The 21336-nt window shown below is 55.0% G+C and overlaps 7 protein-coding genes across 7 annotated transcripts; 5 read left to right on the forward strand and 2 right to left on the reverse strand.

Annotated features, from left to right (window-relative positions):
- Positions 1–598: 598 nt before the first annotated feature.
- On the forward strand, positions 599–2125 carry BU26DRAFT_565437 (uncharacterized protein; the record flags this gene model as incomplete). The annotated part of the gene is made up of 1 exon (XM_033833397.1): positions 599–2125. The coding sequence occupies one exon, from the start codon at positions 599–601 to the stop codon at positions 2123–2125; it is 1527 nt and encodes a 508-aa protein (XP_033683022.1).
- Positions 2126–3101: 976 nt separating this feature from the next.
- Positions 3102–3958, forward strand: BU26DRAFT_505784 (polysaccharide lyase family 3 protein; the record flags this gene model as incomplete). The annotated part of the gene is made up of 3 exons (XM_033826873.1): positions 3102–3279; positions 3337–3756; positions 3810–3958. 3 exons carry the CDS (start codon positions 3102–3104, stop codon positions 3956–3958), a joined length of 747 nt encoding a protein of 248 aa, XP_033683023.1.
- A 364-nt stretch (positions 3959–4322) lies between these two features.
- Positions 4323–6242, forward strand: BU26DRAFT_485441 (uncharacterized protein; the record flags this gene model as incomplete). Its single annotated transcript, XM_033825880.1, has 3 exons — positions 4323–4700; positions 4772–5610; positions 5663–6242. Coding segments are annotated over 3 exons (1574 nt in total), but the record flags the coding sequence as incomplete, so codon positions are not given.
- A 1597-nt stretch (positions 6243–7839) lies between these two features.
- BU26DRAFT_565440 (multicopper oxidase) lies at positions 7840–9480 on the reverse strand (the record flags this gene model as incomplete). Its single annotated transcript, XM_033833398.1, has 3 exons — positions 7840–8454; positions 8505–9156; positions 9395–9480. The coding sequence occupies 3 exons, from the start codon at positions 9478–9480 to the stop codon at positions 7840–7842; spliced, it is 1353 nt and encodes a 450-aa protein (XP_033683025.1).
- Positions 9481–12091: 2611 nt separating this feature from the next.
- On the forward strand, positions 12092–13504 carry BU26DRAFT_565441 (uncharacterized protein; the record flags this gene model as incomplete). The annotated part of the gene is made up of 6 exons (XM_033833399.1): positions 12092–12257; positions 12310–12548; positions 12599–12644; positions 12695–13156; positions 13217–13376; positions 13429–13504. The coding sequence occupies 6 exons, from the start codon at positions 12092–12094 to the stop codon at positions 13502–13504; spliced, it is 1149 nt and encodes a 382-aa protein (XP_033683026.1).
- A 2047-nt stretch (positions 13505–15551) lies between these two features.
- BU26DRAFT_531481 (ARM repeat-containing protein) lies at positions 15552–18363 on the reverse strand (the record flags this gene model as incomplete). Its single annotated transcript, XM_033831029.1, has 3 exons — positions 15552–15584; positions 15651–18033; positions 18095–18363. The coding sequence occupies 3 exons, from the start codon at positions 18361–18363 to the stop codon at positions 15552–15554; spliced, it is 2685 nt and encodes an 894-aa protein (XP_033683027.1).
- A 395-nt stretch (positions 18364–18758) lies between these two features.
- BU26DRAFT_519803 (nuclear distribution protein PAC1) lies at positions 18759–20961 on the forward strand. The gene is made up of 4 exons (XM_033829145.1): positions 18759–19098; positions 19153–19318; positions 19369–20799; positions 20846–20961. The coding sequence occupies exons 1-3, from the start codon at positions 19061–19063 to the stop codon at positions 20551–20553; spliced, it is 1389 nt and encodes a 462-aa protein (XP_033683028.1). The 5' UTR covers positions 18759–19060; the 3' UTR covers positions 20554–20799; positions 20846–20961.
- The last annotated feature ends 375 nt before the right edge of the window (positions 20962–21336 follow it).

Consider the following 21336-nt stretch of genomic DNA (forward strand, 5'->3'; position numbering starts at 1 on the left):
TCATCTCTGCCTGTACCCGCGGCAGCTGCAAGAGCCCCTCGCGCAGGCCGGCACGAGAGCATATCATCCGGTGCCTGGCCGGTTCATGGTTGGCCCATGTCGTCTGCTTCCGAAGCCGCGGATTCGCTGGCCCACACGTCGTCGCGAGCGTCAACTCAACACCAGAGTGGCATCGTGAGTCGTGGGCGCTGTAGAAACGCACACGAATCCGCATGTTGGACCGACGACAGCGGCCTGCGGAGGGTGATCTGAGGTTAGCAGGCGGTGTACGTTTGAAGCGCAGACATGTCCTTTCCCGCGCGTCTTTGCTTTGGCAGAGTCTGCTGTGTGACCGCATCGGGTCGGCAGGTACGGCACAGCGCCTGAGGTTCCGTCGCGCTTGCCTTCTCCTCCTCACTCCAACGCGCCTTCCCGTCGGTGAAGGCGCTGGCTTTCTTGTTCTTCACCAGGGAAAGTCCTTGTCCGTGGCACTTTTCACCTTTTCACCTTTTCACTCGAGCTCCCGACTATTCACCGTACACAGCGTCTCGTCGCGTCCGCCACCCCAGTAGCTGCCAAGCACTCGCATCACTAAAAGCATAGAATAAATGCTCGCGCGATGGCTCACCGGCCGTCGAACCTCGCCACCCCGACTGCCACCGACCCTACCTCTACCCTCAAATACGACCCTCCAAACATGGACGACCTTACCCAAGAACAACAGGACCTTATCCGGAGCAAGGTAGTCCGCTCAAGCCCGCTGGACGCGTCTTTTCTTGCCAAAGAGAAATTAAACTCCATCCTGATGGTGCTTCCAGAACCCCTTCGCAACAACGCGTGGGAGATGCATCTCCGAGAGAACATGTTTCACTTTGCGGATGAATACCAACTCCACTCATTGGTATTCCGAAACCCGAAAGATGCGAGCCTTTTGTGCAAGATATCCGTCGACTTTGATTGTCCACTGGACGCCATGGATACGATGCTTGCCGACGATCTCGCACAGTGCACAGGGCTCGAAGCACTTGAAATTGGGGCGGATGAGGCGCTACTGGTGTGTGAAGCGTCACGAAGGGACAAAGGATACCAGGAAGTGAGGATGCGCCCTCAGGATATCGGCTTCGCTCTGAACCTGCTTGTGCTGCGCCTACGTGGCATACGGAAACTTCGTCAGCTTCATATCCCCAAGGTCACATTTACCCCAAGAACCCATGGAGGGCACGATAATTCTTACCGACGGCGCACGACAGGCCCCATCCCCGGAGGAGTTCTCGAGACTGTTGTAGCCAGGGACATGATGCGTTCCAACATAGTCACGAGTCACCAGCTGAAGCCTCGAAAGGGCCACGCAGCAGGTAAAGCGAAGGTGAAAACATCCCAGAGCGGACCAGCCGGTAAGCGTGGGCAAACCGATGCCGACGTTCGCAACTTCCTCGACTCATCCACCAAAGCCGACAGTTCACCGCTGCAGCCGTCCCACTTCCGCTTCCTTGACCTGCCGGCCGAGCTACGTAACCGGGTCTACCAGCTTCTGTTAGGATGTCACGGCGCGGTCAGCCCGTCAGACCGTGTTCCCTTGAGCGCCGACCTCAAAGACAGCAAAAGCCCCATCGGCGAAGCGCCCCACTCAGCCCTTGCCCTACTCGAGACAAACAAACAGATCTACGAGGAGGCAGTGGGTATCTACTACGCCACAGCCTCGTTCGTATTCTATTATCCCCTCCAATCGATGATCTTTCTCGAAATCCTCAGTGACAAGCGCAAGTCCTACCTCAGCAGCATCACCCTCTGGTACAAGAATCAACGCCAAGGTAGGTTCGACGTCGTCGACATGGCCATCCTGCAATTGCTCAAACTCCGCAATCTGAAGAAGCTAGAGATTATCCTGGACGAGAGGACAGCGCATCTGTTTGGCACTTCGAGGACCTTCAGGATGCCCGGAGAGCAGTGGCTGAGGGAGTTGAGCAAGAATGGCGTCGCCGTGGCGTTTCGCTGCCAGGAGGCTGATACTATCTTGTGGCACAATGATCCGTCTGAATACGTCCCTGGTGTCTTCATGGACAAGTATAGACAACGCGATGTCAATAAAGCCAGGGAAATGCAGAAGGGGTGCCAGCTGGCGGAGGACAGGATTACGGAAAACTGACCGCGACGGGGATTAGGCGATGTACATGGCGTTTCCGCCTCTGATGGACCACTTCAAGCAATGCGAAGGAGCTTGACTATGTAGTACCATTTCTGGCAAGTATGGGATGGAGCGGGCGGGCATGTCTCCGACACTCTTAGTCTACCATCGGTGAGAGAAGTCACAGGACAAGTGCAGTTGAGCAGACTGACTTCTTTGATAGCGCATACCCTATAGGTGTCTCCAGACTCTATTAAACGCGGATAAATTTCCAGCAATAACGCCTGTGCATGTTCGCGAGACGTCTGTACAACATCGCTCTACCCCGGATTTTTCCTTGCATTAATATCGAATCTGTGGTACACATGTCGGCAACTGGCGGAGAATTCAACAGCCCTGCTTCAGCAAGCATTTGTGGAGATTTTCCGTTGCCAAGAGTCAGTGCGGCGTTATTCTCCTCATCCTACCACTGCTTGGCATACATGGTGGTATAGTGCCAAGAGACGTTTTCAACCTGCCCTTGCGGAGTGCAAGCTAAGAGGGGAAACTAGTGTTGACCCTGAACCATATTTTCCTTCCAATGGTGAAGGCGTTTTGAGCGTGGTTGCAAGCTTCCCCGGATTTTAGACACGTTCTCAGGGCCTGGATATCTTCGTGCCCCCGACGACGGTCGACGATATACCGACGCTATATTGCAGAGATGTTTCAAAGTCGTCGTGTGGCTTCCCGCCCGGACGCCTGTGCGCGCAGATTTAGCTAAACGAAATGCAATGGCGTCTATTCGGAGGATTGCGTGGTACGATGAGTGGAGGAATCGTTCCAGGGAGGTGTACAGCGTCCGCCATCCTTGTTGATTGAAGCAATGTCTGCGGAGGACAATTGTTGACCGGCAAGGTATAAAGGAGTGCTGGAGTCTTGGGTATGATGCTTCACTGCAGTCAGGTTACGCTTCTCGTCTTGCTAGTGTTCACTTCGGATCATCGCCTCTCTCTTCGCCATGCATTCCCAAGCTCTTTTCGTAGCTTCTTTGGTAGGCCTTGCAGCCTCAGCTACCACCAACACAAACCTCCAAACCTCCTTCCCCACGCCTTCCAGCACCACCAACTTGGCCGCCGTCAAGACCATTGCGGCTGGTCAATCATTCGACGGAGGAATGATGCAATGGGACCGCAACCGTATGACCCCTTCCCATGAGATTCGCGAGTGATCCTGCAATGCTAACACTGCCACAGCATCCACCTGCAATGACCAAGCCGAAGGCGGCGACGCCGACGCAGTCTTCCTCCTGCAAGCCGGCGCCACTCTTTCCAACGCCATCATCGGCCCCAACAACGGCGAGGGCGTCCACTGCCTGGGCACCTGCACGCTCAACAACGTCTGGTGGACCGACGTCTGCGAGGACGCCGCTACGTTCAAGCAGAGTTCCGGGACCAGCTACGTGAACGGCGGAGGAGCCCGGAAGGCGAGCGACAAGGTGCTGCAGCACAACGGCGGAGGCACCGTGGCGGTGAAGAACTTCTTCGCTCAAGATGTCGGCAAGGTGTATCGGAGCTGCGGCAACTGCGGGACGCAGTATGCGAGGAAGTCGACTTTCGACAACATCAAGGCTGACGGAGCTGATGTGGTGGCGGGCATCAACGGAAATCTTGGAGGTATGGACCCCTATAGAATTGGCGGACCGCATGATTGCTGACGGGAGTGATAGATACAACCACCATCAAGAACTCGTGTTTGCTTGACAGCGCGGCCTGCTGGCTGTACAAGGGCGTCACTAGTGGCGAGCCTAGCAAGACTGCTTCTGTTCCAGATGGACAGGTCTGCGCGACTAGTGCTGTGAAGACGAGCGGCTGCTGAAGCCGTAGAGGAAGAAGAAATGTTGGAGGTAACGACGCGGCCTTGGACGGGCATGAAAAGCGGGTACAGAGACCTATTTACTTACATTCTCGGTATATATTATTCATCACTCCTTCAAAAGCAAAATGCAATTATCCTTGGCCAGATTCGTTGGGAAGTGTGACGACAGTCGCGGATTCCTTAGGGTGTGGCGCGCGCCACGTATTGTGGCGTTTCCAGCCACACGTTGCACAGACACGATGACGTAGCTCCGGTTCCAAGGTCCTGTCTCAATAGCGTACAATTCCTTGTAGCTTATTATTGAGCCACGGGAGCTCATCCTTCAATTGATTCTCACACGTTTCCCTTCTGCTGTACATACACACTATGAAGCCCAGGATATGTTCGTCGTCGCCTCTCACACGCGTTTCAGCATATCCGCGTCCTCTCCACACTCCAATTGCCTTTCGCTCGGGTCCATTCTCCAGGATACAGCATGGCCCGAGACCTACTAGTATTCAGCTCAGAAGCTTCACAATTACAAGACACATGAGACTTGAAGGGCCAAACTCGAAAGACTACAACAATTCGAACGCCCGACCGGCGGCGGAGCTTAATCACGACATCACACAAGAGGAGAAGGACGAGTTCAAGAGGAGGCTAGAAAAGGATAAGGGGAAGCAGTTTCGCACACCATGGCACAGAGAAGGGAGTGACAAGCCGCCTGTGGCGCGGCAACGAAGTGCCAGCGCCATGACAAAGGGTACGTCTCCCTTAGTCTCCAAGGCTCTCCCAGCAAGGCCAATGGTCAATCACTAATATGATACTCTACAGGAAAACTTCTCACTACCCCGTCGCGCATGCTCAAACTCATCCTTCCATTAACGACGAAAGATACAAATGACGACCGCAAGAATCTCGAGCCCCTCGCTCTCCTCGTCCACCCTCAGCAGCCCCTCTCCTACCTCGAGCGCCTAGTACAAGCCGAGCTTCCCACCATCAAGGACTCCAATGGCCGCGAACGCATACCCAACGTCTACTTCCGAGCCGAGGACTCGGTGCAAGATGACCTCGAACCTTCTAAGCCCGAGAAGACGCCCGTCAGCGAGGAAAGCGAGACTGTTGGAGACAAAGAGGGCGAAGAGGACTTCGAGAAAGTGGACGAGTTCAGGTTCGACGGCAAGACCCAGAAGACGGGGAAGCTGAACGCTATAGCGAACAGGAAGACGCCAGACGAAGCTGCTGAGCTGCGCGGCGGGCCCGGCGAGGGCGGTGTGGAGTCATACTCAGGGCTAGGCCAGGAAGCGCCGCACTCAAAAGACGGCAAGCGGAAGTTTGTGCGCTGGTCCAGCAGCACCGAGATTGGCGACTTCATACGCGATGCGGCGAGGGGCCAAGAGTTCGCTGTTGAGATTGAAGGCGCGCCCAACGACATCCGCGTGGGCGTCCCTAGCTTCAACGAGCGGACCTACTATCTGAGGATGAGGCTCAGGAAGATGTCTAAGGAGATTAGCGACATGGCAGCCGTGAAGAAGGAGTGCGATAAGCTTGCGCACAAGGGAGCCCAGAGAGTCGCCATGGGCGGCTTTGGCATCCTGTGCGGCTGGTGGTACGTGGTTTACCGCCTGACGTTTGAGACCGACCTCGGTTGGGACGTCATGGAGCCTGTGACTGTACGTCTACCCGCTTCTCCCTAATTCAGACCTCCGCTGACAGTTGTACTAGTACCTGGTCGGTCTCAGCACCCTTATCGGCGGCTACGTCTGGTTCCTGTACCACAACCGCGAAGTGTCGTACCGCTCCGCGATGAACTTCACCATTTCTCGCCGCCAACACAAACTCTACCAGCAGCATGACTTCGACCTGCGCAGGTGGGAGTCGCTGATCGAAGAAGGCAACGCGCTGCGCAAGGAGATCAAAGCCGTCGCCAACGAGTACGACGTCGAGTGGGACGAGCTGCAGGAGGAGAAGAACGAGACGGTCGCAGGGGCTCTCAGGCACCAGCGCAAGAAGGTGGCTAAGAAGAAGGACAAGGACGATGATGGCGACGATAAGGATCCTGGTGCAGCGAAGGGTGATTGATCGCTGGGAGTGCACTGGCTTTTATTGACGGCGGCTGTTTTGGTTTTGTTGAGCGTGGCGTTAGTGCATTGTTATAGGTTGCATTTGCATCTTCGAGGGCTGTGGACGGGATGTATGTGTATACCGATAGACCGTCCTATGTAAAATATGCTGCACAATGTAATGTCTTGCCTCGATACTCACCCACAGACCCGTCCACCTCCCGCCTTCGCTTGGTCTCGGGCTAGGGGCCAATGCGTATATATATTTCTTAATTGCAGTAGTTTTCTAACAATCAACCGATCGATAAGAGAATAGATAGCGCCTAAGATTCCACAGACGAACAACTACTCCCTTAGACGACGTCGGTTCGATTCCGGTCCTCGAGATGTGGTCTGAGGCCTTACCCCCAAATAAAACCGCAAGGTTTTCCCAAGCGACTAAATTAGGAGCGCGATATTGGTTTTTTGTCATTTTTCAGTCCCTTTTTTGTCAACTTCAACAGTCATTCCACACTATCGCTGCGATCGCAGAAGAGAAAGCTTACCCCCGGCATGGTGGTCTTTATATCCCTTTGCGGAGGACGGTAGTGAGCGAGCATGTTCTCCGGTTTTCGGTATCTTCGCGTTTGTCGCCGTGTGTTCTTCAGAAACGTGAACTCTATCCCTCTCTACCCCCAAGCTAACTATTCCCCCCGTCGTCATAGACATCTGGAGCTTTCCCCACCCCCACCGGAAATCTCATCCATCTATCCATCCATCCATCCACAAATCAGCGGCACACTGCTCGCCCTACCGCTAGCGCACCATTCTTCCCAGCCGTCTCCTCCCCCCGCCGAGCTGAGCAGGCGGGGTTATCTGCTCATATTGTGCGCTTTCTAACGCTTTCTAACGCTTGCTAACGCCGTTGGGGGGGCGGTGATGTACGTGAATGCGCGGGTTTGGGCGCAGTGGGAGAGGGGTGGGGGGGATTCAAGGAAGCGTTCGTTTCCTGTGCTGTAGAGGTGAGGGTTTGTGAGGGAGAGGGTGCCAGGGGTTGGATTTCTTTTAATTTATTTTTTTGTTTGTGTGTTTTGGGAGGGAGAAGAGATAGGAGATGGCGTTTTGGGAGTTGAAACTCCGAGTGTTGGGTTCAGAGGAAGGGAGGGAGGAATGCAGCTGGACTAATTGCTGGCTGGCTGTGCCTGGCGATCTGCCGACACTACTTTGGCCCGCTGCAGCTAGCTGTACGGTAGGTGTGGATTGAGAGGGCGGGAGGCGGTTCTAGTCAGCGGCTTCTAATTAGCTAGTATACTAGGCTCGGAGAGTCGGCGCGAATGCAGGTACAAGAGCTAGTGAGGGGCGGTTTTGCGAGGCTGGCGAGGGGTTCGGCGAACGGATGGTTCTTAGGCGGTCGGGTCGAGAAAGAGAGGGGGGATGGAAAGCAGAAGGAAGAGGATGGTAAGTATGGAGGAACGGATATGGTGTTGAAGAACTGATAATATGTATGTACAGCGGCTAAACTCCAACTACCAGGCCAAGCGGGAGACTAAGAAGCCAACAGACGCTCCTCTAATCCTCCAAGCTGAATAAATATAACGAACAAAAAATAAGCTCCTCAGACACGAACGACAAGAAAGCGAGAAGGTCCGAACCTCTCTGCGCCTCCTTAATCGCGGATCCGCAGCCCAGAGTCCGTCTTGGGATACGGCATCGTCGCCTGGAAAAGCAGCCCAGTTCCTGCACGTAGTATCATAGTCCGCCCCACCGACCGGCATCGTGCTCTTGCTCTCGAGGAACTGCAGGCCGAGACCATCAGACACGTGCCAGGCGATGTGGCAGTGCAAAAGCCGCGCGCCGGGATTATCTACCGGGAAGGCGATGGCGAGCCAGCCGCCGCCGGGCAGGAGCGCTGTGTCGCGTCGGGGGGTTTGTGTACGTGAGAGTGCTGGGCGAGGAGTTTATGTCGAGGATGCCGTCGCCGGTGCCGAGGACGTAGAAGTCGTGGCCGTGTAGATGGATTGGGTGCGGGATGGGCACGATGCTGCCGGCCGGCTCTTGGATGATCCAGTAGCTCCAGGTGCCCTCGTAGGGGATCTCGATCATGTTGCAGGCGGTCGGGTAGCTGGTGTTGCCGTCTTTGACGTACTGCATCGTCGGCATGTCCCAGGCGACGTCGATGGCGGTGAGGTTCACGCTCCAGACGACCATGTTGCCGCCGTTGGTCGAGGTGCCCGGGAGCGCGATGTTGATGTCGAGGCTGCCCACTTCGTTGAGGGACGCAGTTGCGTTGACGGTGTTGGAGACCCATGGGATGAGGTTAGTCTCGTCATTGCAGTCGGTCGGCAGCGTGTAGCCGGTCGAGGTTGGATCACCGCTGGCGGCACCCTGGTAGGAGAAGACGGATAGACCAGCGCCGTTGTTGCTGCTGCCGCAGGCTGTGACAATGTTGGCGCGGAACCAGTAGTTGCCAGCGGTCTGGTTGGCTATAAAATCACGTCGTAGCGCTGACCGACTGCAAGGAGCACCGAAGTGGCGGTGTAGGGCTTGATCGGAACAAGGTCGCTGGTGATGACAGTGAAGGGATGGTTGTCGAGACTGACGCGGATGTTGTTGTCCGAGGAGGTATTGATGAGCCTAAGACGGTACTTCTTGCCCTTCTCAAGGCCCAAGACCTGGTTGTAGGCGCCATTGCCATTGGCATCCTTGTTGGTACCGTTGATCAGGATCGTATCGGCGGGAGGTGGTGGAGACGCTGCCTGCAGATTGGCGTGCGCCTGATCCTGTACCACCCACCCGGATTCATAGTAGTAGTCGATGATAACGTACGACCCAAGATCGTAGTCATAGTTGGCAGAAGCGAGCCCGTTGATGACGATGGGTCCGAATGCACCGGTGCCATACTGGGAGCTGAAATGCGAGTGATACCAAGTTGTGCCATGCTGGGTCGCATGGAAGGTATAGGTCTTGCTGTCGCCGGGAGCAAGAGGGCACTCTGTGATACCGCCGACACCGTCCTGTGGGCAGGTGTTTAACTGACGGATGCCGTGCCAATGAATGCCAGTGCCGTTGTTCTGCAGAGAGTTCTTCAACGTGACAGAGACTGTGTCGCCCCAGTTAGCAGAGATTACCGGGCCGGGATATTGCCCGTTGAAGAGCTGGCAAGGAATATCAACGTGCCTATCTGGGTTGCATGTGCCGTTAGTAAGCTCGAGAGTGTAGGAGACAGTGCGTCTAGTTGTAGGCTATTTGGCGTCGAAATCGGTAGCCGCGCTGTAGCCGTTGGACTAGCAGGCTCTGCTTAAGGGCCTATTGGTGCAGGCAGAGTCGGCAACCCTTGTAGACGTGGCACTCGCCAGTTAACGTTTCTTGTCTTCGGAGGACCGTGACGGATGTTGGCTGACCCCCTTCTCCCTACAAGATCCGAGAAGGCGGGAGGGTTTCCGCAAGGCAGGTAGGAGCAAGCGCCAACAAGGCAGTTCCGGTGAAGCTGTCCAAGCGCATTTTGAAGAGGGATTCAGATAACTCGCTTGCTAGAGAAAGCCGACGTAACGAATAAGAAGAATGAATGAACGAATGAATGAACGAATGAATGAACGGAGAGAAGGACCGAGGAGAGGGCCCAGGCAGTGAAGCCGTAGAAAGGAAGAGCTGGATGCTAGATGGTTTGGGAGGCAGAGATGAATCCCAGATATACCCCTCCATTGATTAGTTTATGCGGCAATCGGAGATAATAAGTAAACTTATTGCACTACTAAGGATCCACAAGCCCAGGCCAATTAAAGACTCTTAGAACAACAGCTGCCAGTATATGCTGCCAGGTCTGTTATCAGCCTACTCCTGACTCGAACATCGTAGGGAGGCGAATCTATGAAGGCGGCATCTGCAATTAGCCAACCATGGGAGTATCTAGAGATAGCCACATGGTTGAAGTAAATTGAAAAAGTGTGTACCTGGCAAGAACTGCAGGCATGAGCATGGTCGGACCCGTTTCGACGCGAATCAACGAATCAATGATTGCTGGTTTGTGTGTAAGTGATATACAGGAGAGGGAGAGCGGTTCGGGTCCCCAAGCTTTACAACAGGGGCCGCCAATCAAGAATGGCCCGAGCTGAATCAAGAATGACCTGAGTGGTGTGCTGCATGATCGAGGATAGGCTACGGGTTAGAGGACGGTTGAGGGTGGCCAAGACTATTGAGCGGTTAGACCGCGAGACAAGGGGGCGTCGACGACTCGGAGAATAAATAGCCTACCTCCTAGTGCTGGATCTGTGCAGCTATGCCAACGGGCTTCTTGTATTCGTAGTCTAATCGTACTAAACAGGGCATGGGCGCTCTTCTGTCCTGCGCTCGCGGGAGCGAAGTGCAGACGTTTTTAGATCTCCACAAAAGGGGCCCCGATGATGGGATGCAAGCAGACCGCTTCTCCGGCTGAGTAGTTCAGAAGGAAGACCGCATGGAAGGATGAATGCGCGTAATCGGCGCCACGATGCTGGTGGCGCTCGCTGAGTGAATGAGCTAAGCAAGAGGAACGACATCGGAAAAAACAGAGGCTTGCATGTTCGCAAGGCGAAGCGGCTAGGGTATCCCACCCGCAATTCAATAGATCGTGTATCACTTGGGCCGCTTACGCAAGGCCGCAGAGAGTTCGGAATCCTGAGGCGGGGAAGGTTGAAGAAGGTTGAGGATGCGCCCAGGTTGTACCTAAGGGTCAAGACACTAGTCGCATATTATAAGCTTAGCGTCTTCCCAATGGGGACGATGCCTGATGCCGATCATCGACTGCCAACCTCAAAACTCCGAGTCACGACGTCTCCCGACGTTCACACACCGTGAGCTACCCTTTTCAGTGCTACGAACATGTCAAGCACGCTCGCCATTACTGGTGTGTTACAGAGAGTGTACTCGATGACCCGCAATATGCCCTCTAGGAAGGGCGCCACAAGGGAATCCTCGTCTTGCCATCCTCGCCACCATATGGCCTTGCTGAGGCTATTCGCGGATTCGCTTTCAGGGGCGGCCGGGGCTGCGAGCGTGTTGATCGACTTGTGTCGCCTCTGGAGTTACAATGCCTCTTCGGCTACCTATCCTACCACCATGCATGATAGCGTCCATCGCGCCACGGCCGAAGCCTAAGTCGAAACAAGCATGTCGCCTCTAGGAAAAGCTATCTCAATGTAGTCCCTCAGGCCAAACGGCTGTAGGCCCCCATTTACTTGCATGACTGAGGTCTCGATATTTTCTATCACGCGAAGGTTGCTCGCATCTCAGCTAACGCGAAGTAGACGTACAATAACGACGTCTGGAGTTCTGTCCCGCGCTCAACACATCAAGTCCTTACACTTACAGAGGGACTTGTGCACTGAAAGATGCCGAGCTACTTTCGTGTTCTTGCACGAAACTTGTTGCTACCAATGGCTCCCTGCTGAGCTTCTCCGACTGTCGGGTGAAACCTGCAGTAGCGCTCGACTGTCCTTGCCAACGCCATTATCCATGTTGAGTTTCTATTGACGAAAAGTCAAATAAACAAGCAATGGCTTGGACGGGAGGTCCCTTCCGCACTAATTTTCCGCAACCTATGCCGCGGCTTTGCTGTGGCGTCGGAGACGGTGGCGGCTCCCCGGCCATTCGTTGTACGAACGAATGATGGGGATATGCAGCGGTATGTTGGGCACTGCCCGTGTTTGTTTCCACCTAGTCCTTGATGTTTATTTCTAATATTGGTGGAATTCAGAGCCTGACGTCCGTCCGTCGCTGATCGACCCGTCACCACGAGGCGTCTCGCCGACCCTCCAAATCTAGCAGAGTTCGGCTCATAGAGGGTTGAGGCTTTAATCCCAGCATAGGTAAGCGCTTCTCGACTGGACTGGTTCGACGTTCCTTGACCACGTTCGGCAGGGACAATGGGACCACATGGCTCTTTCCGGGGTCGCAAGTACCTGAGCCATGCTTCACGGCGCCTTCTTAAACTGCCTCTTCGTTCCTTCAGCCCGCAGCGAGCACGGCCTGAGTGTTAATTCAGTCTTTCGTTTATCACCTTTCTCTTCTTCTCTTGAATTTTAGTTACCTCCAGAAGAGTTATCCATACCAGCATTGATACTCTGCATCACTGCTCATGGCGCCCACCACCTCGCTCGCCTCGGCTCTAGGCCTTGTCGCCCTCGGTGCACGCACCGCGATGGCGGTTTGCCAGTCCTATGGCATAGACTTTCAGCATGGCGGCAAATATTTCCAGAACTCTCTCTCGAGCGACGACTTCACATTCGTCTCCCAGTTCGAAGGTAGGCCCTCCTCCGCTGTTTTCGACTCCCGGGGTCCCGCTAACACACCCAGGCTGCCGGAATGATACAGCGGAAAACATCCTCGTCGATCCTAAAGGCAACCAGTCGCTGTGCTCTCAAACCCCCTTGACACCGGACAACGAGGACACGTCGTCTACGTGTCCCATCAAGAAGAGTCAGCTGTTTGATGGTCCGTGGTCTATCGTCATCATAAGCAAGAATGGCGATGGTGAGCCCATTGCCTACGAGCGTGATTTCTCCATCACGGTCGGCCCTCAGTCGACATCCACCGTATGTTGTACAACGAAACCCCCCGGAATCGCCGCTGACTTGGAAACCAGTACACCCCGACCGCGACTGCCACTGTCGTGACTACGCCAGTCGTCAGTAAGCCATTCCCTGCTCCTCTATCCTGGAACGATGCTTACTTTTCCCAGCTATGACCAGCACTACCACCAGCACAACCACGTCCGTCCTCAGCGCGAGCACCATTACCGGCCCATCCGTAACCGCGACTCCAACAACGACGGAAACGCCAGCCGAGGTGACGACGACCTCGACGCAGGTGCTCCTCTCCCTCGTGGTTACCGCCTACGATCTTCACATTCTGAAGACCACTGTCACCAAGACTGCAAGCTGCAGTTCACCCACTAGAGCTGCCCGCGATCCGGCTGCCCACATCAAGCCCACAATCGGACCGTTTTTCATGGCGGCCAGTGCCAAGTACAGCCGCGAGATACTGGAGGAGGAGAAGCGCCGCTTCGTCGAGGCACGCGCTCTTCGCTTGGCCGAGCGTGCTCCCGATCCACAGCCGTTCGTCGTCACCGACGCGAACACGGCGCATTGGTCTACGGTTACTACGACTTCGACCGCGGATGCCACGACCGCTACTATCACCAGTAAGCTTCCCTTCAATTCTCTCGCAATAAATGAAACCTTGCAACTAACACACGAAATAGCCGAAGTCACGACCACAGTGACCAGTACCCCTCCGGCCGTCACCGTGCTCACGGGCGAATCCACTGCCCCCTGGGTAACTGTTACCGCGGATACACCTACCAAGACCAAGACGCAGTACATCATCCCCATGACAACGATCACCAAGACCCAGCAATATGCGTACGTCTCTCACGCTCCTACCGCGCTCGCTTTCTCGCTAATTTGCCTTTAGCTTCATCATCACGACCACGACTACGCCCGCGAGCGTCCAGTCTGCCTGCAAGGCGGCCGGTGGTATGCTCTTCTAGCCGGGCATGTACAACAGGGAAAAGTTTGGTCTTGCGTTCTTCTTAGTTTGGGCCAATTTTCGCGAGGCATTGGGTTTTCAGGAGGATTAGGGGCTGTTTGTGGTTTGGGCTGGCTATGGCGTTAAAGACGGACAAATGGACGCTACGGAGCACCGCGGCTATTGGTAGGCCATTGCTGGTGTTGAACCCTTAATGATTGTTCTGTTTCATGGTTGCGTGCTACACGTGGAGCTGCGAAACGTGATTGCGAGAAAATCCGAATAGCAGTTGAGACCGCTTCATCCGGGTAACACACTGCAGTCCGATATAGCAAAAGTCAAGCTTCACACAATCACGGGATAAAATCAACACGAAGGGTCGATTGAGAAATTCTAGCTCCGTCCTTGCCTCCTCACTGACAGCACGATCGCCGCACCGTCCTTCCAGTAGCAATGTAGCAATGCTGAACTTTAGATTCTGATTCCAGCACTCACCAAATGCACCTGCATCGTATTAAGCACGTGTTGGGTCGAAAATTACCGCCTGGCATGGATAGTCCCACCAATCTGCGCCCCAGCTCCTCGCCACGGACTTCCCCGACTACAGCCAGCCCTGCCCGACTGATGAAACAGGTACAACTACCTACAGAGCACAACATTGTAAGGCCAGCGGTAAGACAGTAAGCGGGTTCCTGCATCTCTTGATAGATGCGCAAGGAGGCGCTATGTGTGATGCGGACGTACGTACGAGGGCGGGCTTGATCCTTGGTTTCGGGCCCCGCCTGGCAGTGAGACGACGATGCGGGCGACGAGAAGCTAGCTATTTCTGCAGGGCATATCTTGCGTACTGTACGATGAGGGGCATCTTTCTGTGTCTGATGTGCAGGAAGCTTAATCTAACGTTCGCAAGGCAGCTCAGCAGCAGCGTTGAGAGAAAGCTTATTCCTCTCCTCGCTGTAAATCATACATTGAATGGATCAGTTGGCGTCAAGAACATGTATGCCACGCCGGGAGCAGTCAGGTAGAAGGGAGACTTGCAGAACGTGAGCTATCTTAGTTGGTGTAGTTATTTGTCTCGCTTGCTACCAACCACCTTCGACCATTCCCCTTCCTAGTACCCCAAACCACCATTTCCACATCCACAAGTGACGCACCCCAAACCACTCCCCCAACCCAGCTCCCATCTAAGCCTCTACCCAACCCAATAAGCTCCTAACCCTGGCTCTCAATCTACAGGTCAGCCTCTCAAACACTCTCCAACGCCAACACCGTCATGAGCATGGCGAGGAAGTAAGCTTCAACAAGCTCTGTGCAGCGCCTTAGTGCTTGAATGTGGAAAAGCTCAGAGAGGTTGAAGATGGGACATGAAAGGAGAAGGTTTCCATTCAGCGGCGCGAGTTTAATTAGTTCTCAACGGCGACGTGAGGAAAGATTCGGGTATCCAACCGTCTTGGTCTTTCACACGACAGGCAGCAGAGGAAGAGAAGAGTAGATTTCCGAGTGCGCGTGTAGACGAAGGAAAAACGCCAACACGCTCTTGATTGATTGATTAAACATATTACACCAAGCCAGCAGGCAGCCATTGCTAAAAGGTGGGGAATCTCATATCCATGACACGAAGTAAATGAAAAAGGGAAAGAAATCATAACGTGAAGCCTTCACCATGCCATGTGCCCTTTCTTCCACCCATTTATGCTATCGAGCAAGCAGTCCCGATGTTGTGTTGGAGTCGAGCGAGAGCTGCTCACTCCATCATCACATGCCGACAAACTGTACCCATCACATCAAAAACAAAAACCGAACGCCACAGAAAATGCCCATCAACAGGCACACGGCCTGAACCCCAGCGTGCCATGGAGAGGAAAAGTGAAGTGGGGATCCGGAGCTCCCGAGGAAATGGATGCAGACGGCTGTGTGTACCGTGGACATGGCGATGCCAGGATCCACAGCCGTGGAGACGCGGGAGATGGCGTGAACCCCCCGAAAAGCCACAATGAGCACCTGCATCGTGTTGTGCGACTATGCCCCAGTGTGGTGGTATATCTATGGTCGGAACGTGCGACGGAGTCCTACTGTGGGTTTCTTCCGATGCCCTGCTTGGCCTGCGTGGCATGTTAGCTCCGGTGCACGGTTATCGCGTGTGTCACGGGATGGGGCCTGTCTCTCACCTTCATTAATTCGATCCTCTGCTTCAAGTTCTGTGTCACCTCAGCAGCGCGCTTCCAGCTCTCTGCACCGGCCGCTGCCTGCGTTCCCCCGATACGGCTGCCGACATTCTCCACTGGACTGATCCGTCCGCCTCCTCGCGACGAACCCGATCTCACTGAGCTTGCATCTGCGCGAAGAGGACTCAGCTTGCCGCTCAAATTGCTGCCAGGGCGGGAGAGGGAACCATCAAAGTTCTCCTTACCTTCGCCGCCTGGGCTCGTCGGTCCGTTTGCGAAGCGTTCCCTCCGGCTGTGCAGTCCCTGGGTACCGTATCCCGAGTCTCCGAACCGGCCGCCGACACCGTTGGTGTCTGTGTAGATTTGGTCCGCGAGGTCTGTGGGAGGGGGAGATGTGGCGCGGACTTGGCGGCTGAGTTCCCTCTTAAGGCGGTCCACTTCTCGGCGCTGGTTCTGTACTGTCTGTTCTGCGGCTTCGTAGTCTGAGCGGGCTCGGACAAGCTGCGTCTCCTTTGCCTTGATGGAGAGCACGTCGCGCGTGTGGTCCTCGATGAGCTGAGCGTTTTGATTCTGCAGCTCGTGGACTTGCGAGGTGAGTTTTGTCCTGTCTCCGCGCAGCTCTTCGTTTTGCCGACGTAGCCTCTCGACCTCTGCGCGTAGTTCGTCAAGCTCTGCGCGCTCGACAAGGCTGAGTCCTATTGGTGCTTGTAACGGAGTAGGAGCTGCGGGCTCTGCCTGAGGTTTTCCGAGCGGTCTTCCCGCTAGGCCTCGCCCTGGAGCCAGGCCAAGCTTGGGCTGTGGTGGCGGTGCGGTTTCCTCTGGAGGAGGCGATACAATGGGCCGTCGAGGTGAAGCAGTACCGGCAGGAGGACCCGGAATTCCACCACCAGGCTTTTTCAGCCCGCCTAATCGCGAGGGAGCCGCGAGGCCAGATTTGGGCCCAGCCAGCTTCGACGCGCCCGGACGAGATGTGGGTTTCGGCGCCAAAGGTGCAGCTGGCTCCTCAACAGGAGGCGGCGGAGGAGCTGCTACAGTAGGTGCCGGCTTCTTCATACCTCCAGGAGCGGGTCGCTTTCCTGCCATGGGCCTCTTCCCAGCTGGAGGAGCTGCAGCCTTGGGAGGCGCCACAGGTTTTGGCTTGTACTTTGCCCTAGTCTCTGCATTGTCATAGTATTCCTTGATCTTGGCTTTTCGGATGTCGTCAAGACCATCGAGGTGGGCATTCATAATGCGGTCTCCCATGATCTTCCATAGGGTACCCAAGACCTCTGCACCAGCAGATCGCTGCACTTCTTGTGACTCTGTCAGCAATTTGGTCGCAACCTCGGCTATCGTCTTGGCCTCTGCGGGAGATGGGGCTTCCCTGGACGTCTTTAGGCATCGAATGAGGAAGCGTGTCGACTCTAGCTTGACTTGCGGATTCTTGTGCTTTAGAAACTCTAGGATTTCCTCCATGCAGTCCTGGAGGTGGGTAGAAGCGAACACGGCGTCCAGAGCAGCTCCAATGGCATCGGTAACAGATTGTTTCTTCTCTTTCAGGCGCTCCATCATCGGATTCATAATAGTCGATCGGTATTTGGCAAAGCTCCTCTTTAGGCCCTTGGCGAGAAGCTCGACGCAATTTGCGGCAAGAGTTACAACGGCAATATTGGCGTCCTTCATGCACTTGGCAAATCCGCGGATCAAGTCGTCGAACGACCCTTCGGCGATCCTGGGGACATTGAGCAGCTTTTGGACCTCGTCCAGGGCTTCTTTTCGATCTTTCCATTTTGACGAAGCGAGTCGCTCGCCGAAATCTTTTGGAATCTTGGAAAGGACGTCAACAGGCTCGAACTCGGGTTCAAGGTCGATTACCACATCTTCCTCCTCTTCGGCATAGTCTTCTACCACGGTGGGAGCAGCTGCAGCAGCTTCCTTGGCGGCTTGCTGGGAGCGAAGCAACCTCTCTTGCTTTGGTGGGGGCTCGTCCCTGACCTTTTCGAAGAGCTTGTCGAGATCTTGCTGCTGGACAGGCTTGAGGTCGCCCCAGAACAGGGGTTTCATCGCGTCTTTTAGCCATCGGTAAAACTCGACGGTCAATTCCTGTGCCTTTGCTCGGACGTTTTTATCTGCGTGGCCGTAGACCTTGGGAAGCGCCTTGAGAACAGGCTTCGGCTCGACAGTCTTGCAGCCGTATGCATGATATATCTGCGTCAGGGCGTCTAGCGTTGCCGCAATGACCTTGGGCTGCTTGTGGGAGAGAATAGGCAGTAGCTCTTCGATTACCGGGTCCGGCTTATCGGTTTCAACGTACAGCATCAATGCCTCGAGGGCATTCTGCTTCGCGGCCGGTCGCGTCGACGGAAGGCCCTTTTCGGCGATTGTAGCGATTGTGTAATTCCGCGTCCTGAGGCATTGTTTATCAGCAATCCATCGGCCAAACAACCACCCCACGACGGAATGCATACCGTGTGCAGCCCTGTGTGCCTGCGATCTGGAGAAAGGAGCATAGTGCCTTTAAGCCCTCCTGCTGTGCCGCGACGTTCGAGTCGCCTACTACGCCTTTCCATATGCCCGAGTCTTGTATGAACTGGCGCACGACCGGATTCGATTCGCTGGTGGCGAGGTCGAACTCTTTTGCGGCGGCTTCGTAGCCCTCTTTTCTGACTTTCCAGTTCTTGTGGACGAAGCGATCGGGGAGCGGGAGCGAGCTGAAGTCCTCTTCGGCTTCAGCCATGGTTGTGGGTTGGTGTGGTGCGGTGGGCTATCAGAAGAGAAGGCTATCGCGCAAGTCAGTTAAGGGACTCTGCCAGAGCAGCGCTCCCGTGCTACAGTGAAGCGCTCAGAGCGGAGAGGCAAGGTGGGCGCGTTGCGGATGTGTTGGCGCAGCGGAAAGAGCAGCGAGGCGACGTACCGGGTTGAGGCAGCGTACCGGGTTGAGGCAGCGAGTAGAGGCGTAAATAATGTGTTCTGCGCGTGGTATAACGCTTCAAGCGCGTCTAATATACAGTGCCCGTGATGGAGCGGGCTGCGGGTGCGTGGTGTGTCGTGGTGGGTGACGCAAAAGTTCGTTGTCTTTGGTGTGTTGGGCTGAGTCGCCTAAGCAACGCGCCGACATCATCGCTCTTCTGTGACACAGCGACCCATGACGGGACCCTCGATATTCTTTCTGCGCGCCCGCAACCCAACCCCACACGCCAGTCGCTTCTCTGTGATTGCCCTCGCTGTCCCTTTGCTCGCGCCGCACCTCCCTTTGACGCGGCCAGCCCGCCGCTACACCCCCGTACCGGCCTGCCGCTCACCGCAAATCCCCTCGCCAAGATTTCGACTACGACGCCCAAACACTGCGCATAAACCTCCCCTACGCCGGACCCCGCCCGTTCGAGTCTATGGTCGCCGCCACAGGCGATCTCGCATGAGGACACATTTGCGCCATGAGTGCCATATTAACGGATCGACAAGCGGAAGAGCTGTGAGTGCGCCGTAGCACGGAACCGCGCCGACCGTACTGACAGGAGGCCGACAGTCACAAAGCTATCCTTGCCTACCTAAGTGTTATAAATGCGCCAAAAACTGCTGCCGCATTCCGAGAGGAGGTGAATATCTCACCCAGTTTCGATGATGCCACCCGAAAGAAGTATGAGGGGCTGCTCGAGAAGAAATGGACGAGCGTAGTGAGACTGCAGAAGAAGGTGATTTTGGCGCTTCCGTGTACCGAGAGCATGTTGCTGATCGTTCGCAGGTTCTTGAGCTTGAACAGCGCAATATCAGCCTCCAGAGCGAGCTGGATTCCACCACACCCACCTCTCTCCTCCGCAGAAACCAGGATCCCACGAGCTGGCTACCTCGGTCACCCGCACGCCACACGCTCCAGTCTCACCGCCAGCCGGTAACATGCGTCGCATTCCACCCTATATTTTCTTCGCTCGCTTCAGGCTCCGAGGATACAAGTATCAAAATTTGGGATTGGGAACTAGGGGAGTTGGAACGGACCGTCAAGGGCCACACCAAGGGCGTGCTCGACGTGGATTTTGGCGGACCAAGAGGGGGAACGCTTTTGGCGTCGTGCTCAAGCGACTTGACCATTAAGCTGTGGGATCCGTCGGACGAATACAAGAATATTCGGACGCTCCCGGGCCACGACCACTCCGTCTCCTCCATTCGCTTCATTCCCAGCGGCGCCGCGGGCTCGCCTGCGTCTGGTAACCTTTTAGTCTCCGCGTCTCGGGACAAGACACTGAGGATATGGGACGTCACAACGGGATACTGCGTCAAAACAATACGAGGACACGCCGACTGGGTGCGCGACGTTGCACCAAGTTTTGATGGGAGGTGGCTTGTCTCCGCTGGAAACGACCAGACTGCCCGACTGTGGGATGCCAGCTCTGGAGAAGCAAAATGCACATTTCTAGGACACGAGAACACCATCGAATGCGTTGCCATTGCACCGCCGGTATCCTACGCCAATCTTGCCTCGCTCGCTGGTCTTAAGAAGCCACCGCCCTTGAGTAGCTCCGCCGAATTCATAGCTACCGGCTCACGAGATAAAACAATAAAGATTTGGGATGGTCGAGGAACCTTGATCAAAACACTTGTTGACCATGACAACTGGGTCCGCGGCTTGGTTTTCCACCCTGGAGGCAAATATCTACTCTCCGCAAGCGATGACAAGACAATTCGCTGTTGGGATCTGACACAAGAGGGGCGCTGCGTAAAGGTGGTATCCGACGCGCATTCGCACTTTGTGAGCTGCATACGATGGGCGCCAAACGTCGTCAAAGACGTACGAGTCAATGGAGACGCGGCGAATGGGACAACGGTTAATGGCCTGACCAAGAAGAAAGAAGAGGAGGCAGCCAAGGCGGGAATAAGATGCGTTATTGCAACTGGGAGCGTGGACCTCGATGTCCGCATCTTCGCTTCATAAAGTGGCAGCCAACGCCCGAAGAACGCGCACAGCTGACTATCCGGATCCCGCTGGGAAGCAAACTCTGCAACACAGTACTTTTAGAACGACGTTGGAGCAAGATTTTGGACGAACCTGACTGGCTGCACGACTTTATACTTCCTGCTACGGTCCTTGGGTACGGCGATAGAATCCCCGGCCTCTAATTTCATCTCGGCGGGCCATTTGCAATCTCTTCTTTGACTTTTGTTTTGACGAGATCATGTAAGCATACCCCTGTTGCGATTTCATGATGGCCTCTTACGAAGAGTAGTAGCGGCGTTCTGGGGAGGGAGAGATCGATGATATAGGCGCGCGGCGGATCAGTTTGGCTCATGCATAGAATAAGGCGATAGCCTTCAACCACTTAATACCATTACTTATACACCAACGTCCCAAGTCCCGCTCGAACATGATCCTGCGCGATAGTGCACGTGATTTTGAATGCCAAGATACTTGCTGAGTAACCTGTTTTCGAGCTAGCGGCGCACGGAAAATTTAGCTCCAAGCTCCGATCGACTGCAACTTTTTCTCAACCCAACCTAAGCTCCTCTTTCAATCCTCGAAAGCTGTAGGCCGATACAGCAAACTTCTACCAATATGCCGCCTTGAAGTGTTTGCATTCTTGCCTTGCCCGCCATGCCTTCGACGGCAATCAGCCCCAGCGGTCCAGCTTTGCTCTCGCGGGGCTCATAGCTGTAGGTAAGTCATACTTTCTCTCTGTCCTCACAACCTACGAGATGATACATAAAGCCATTTTACAAA

Source organism: Trematosphaeria pertusa (genome assembly GCF_010094035.1).
Source record: "Trematosphaeria pertusa strain CBS 122368 unplaced genomic scaffold BU26scaffold_8, whole genome shotgun sequence".
NCBI lineage: Eukaryota > Fungi > Ascomycota > Dothideomycetes > Pleosporales > Trematosphaeriaceae > Trematosphaeria > Trematosphaeria pertusa.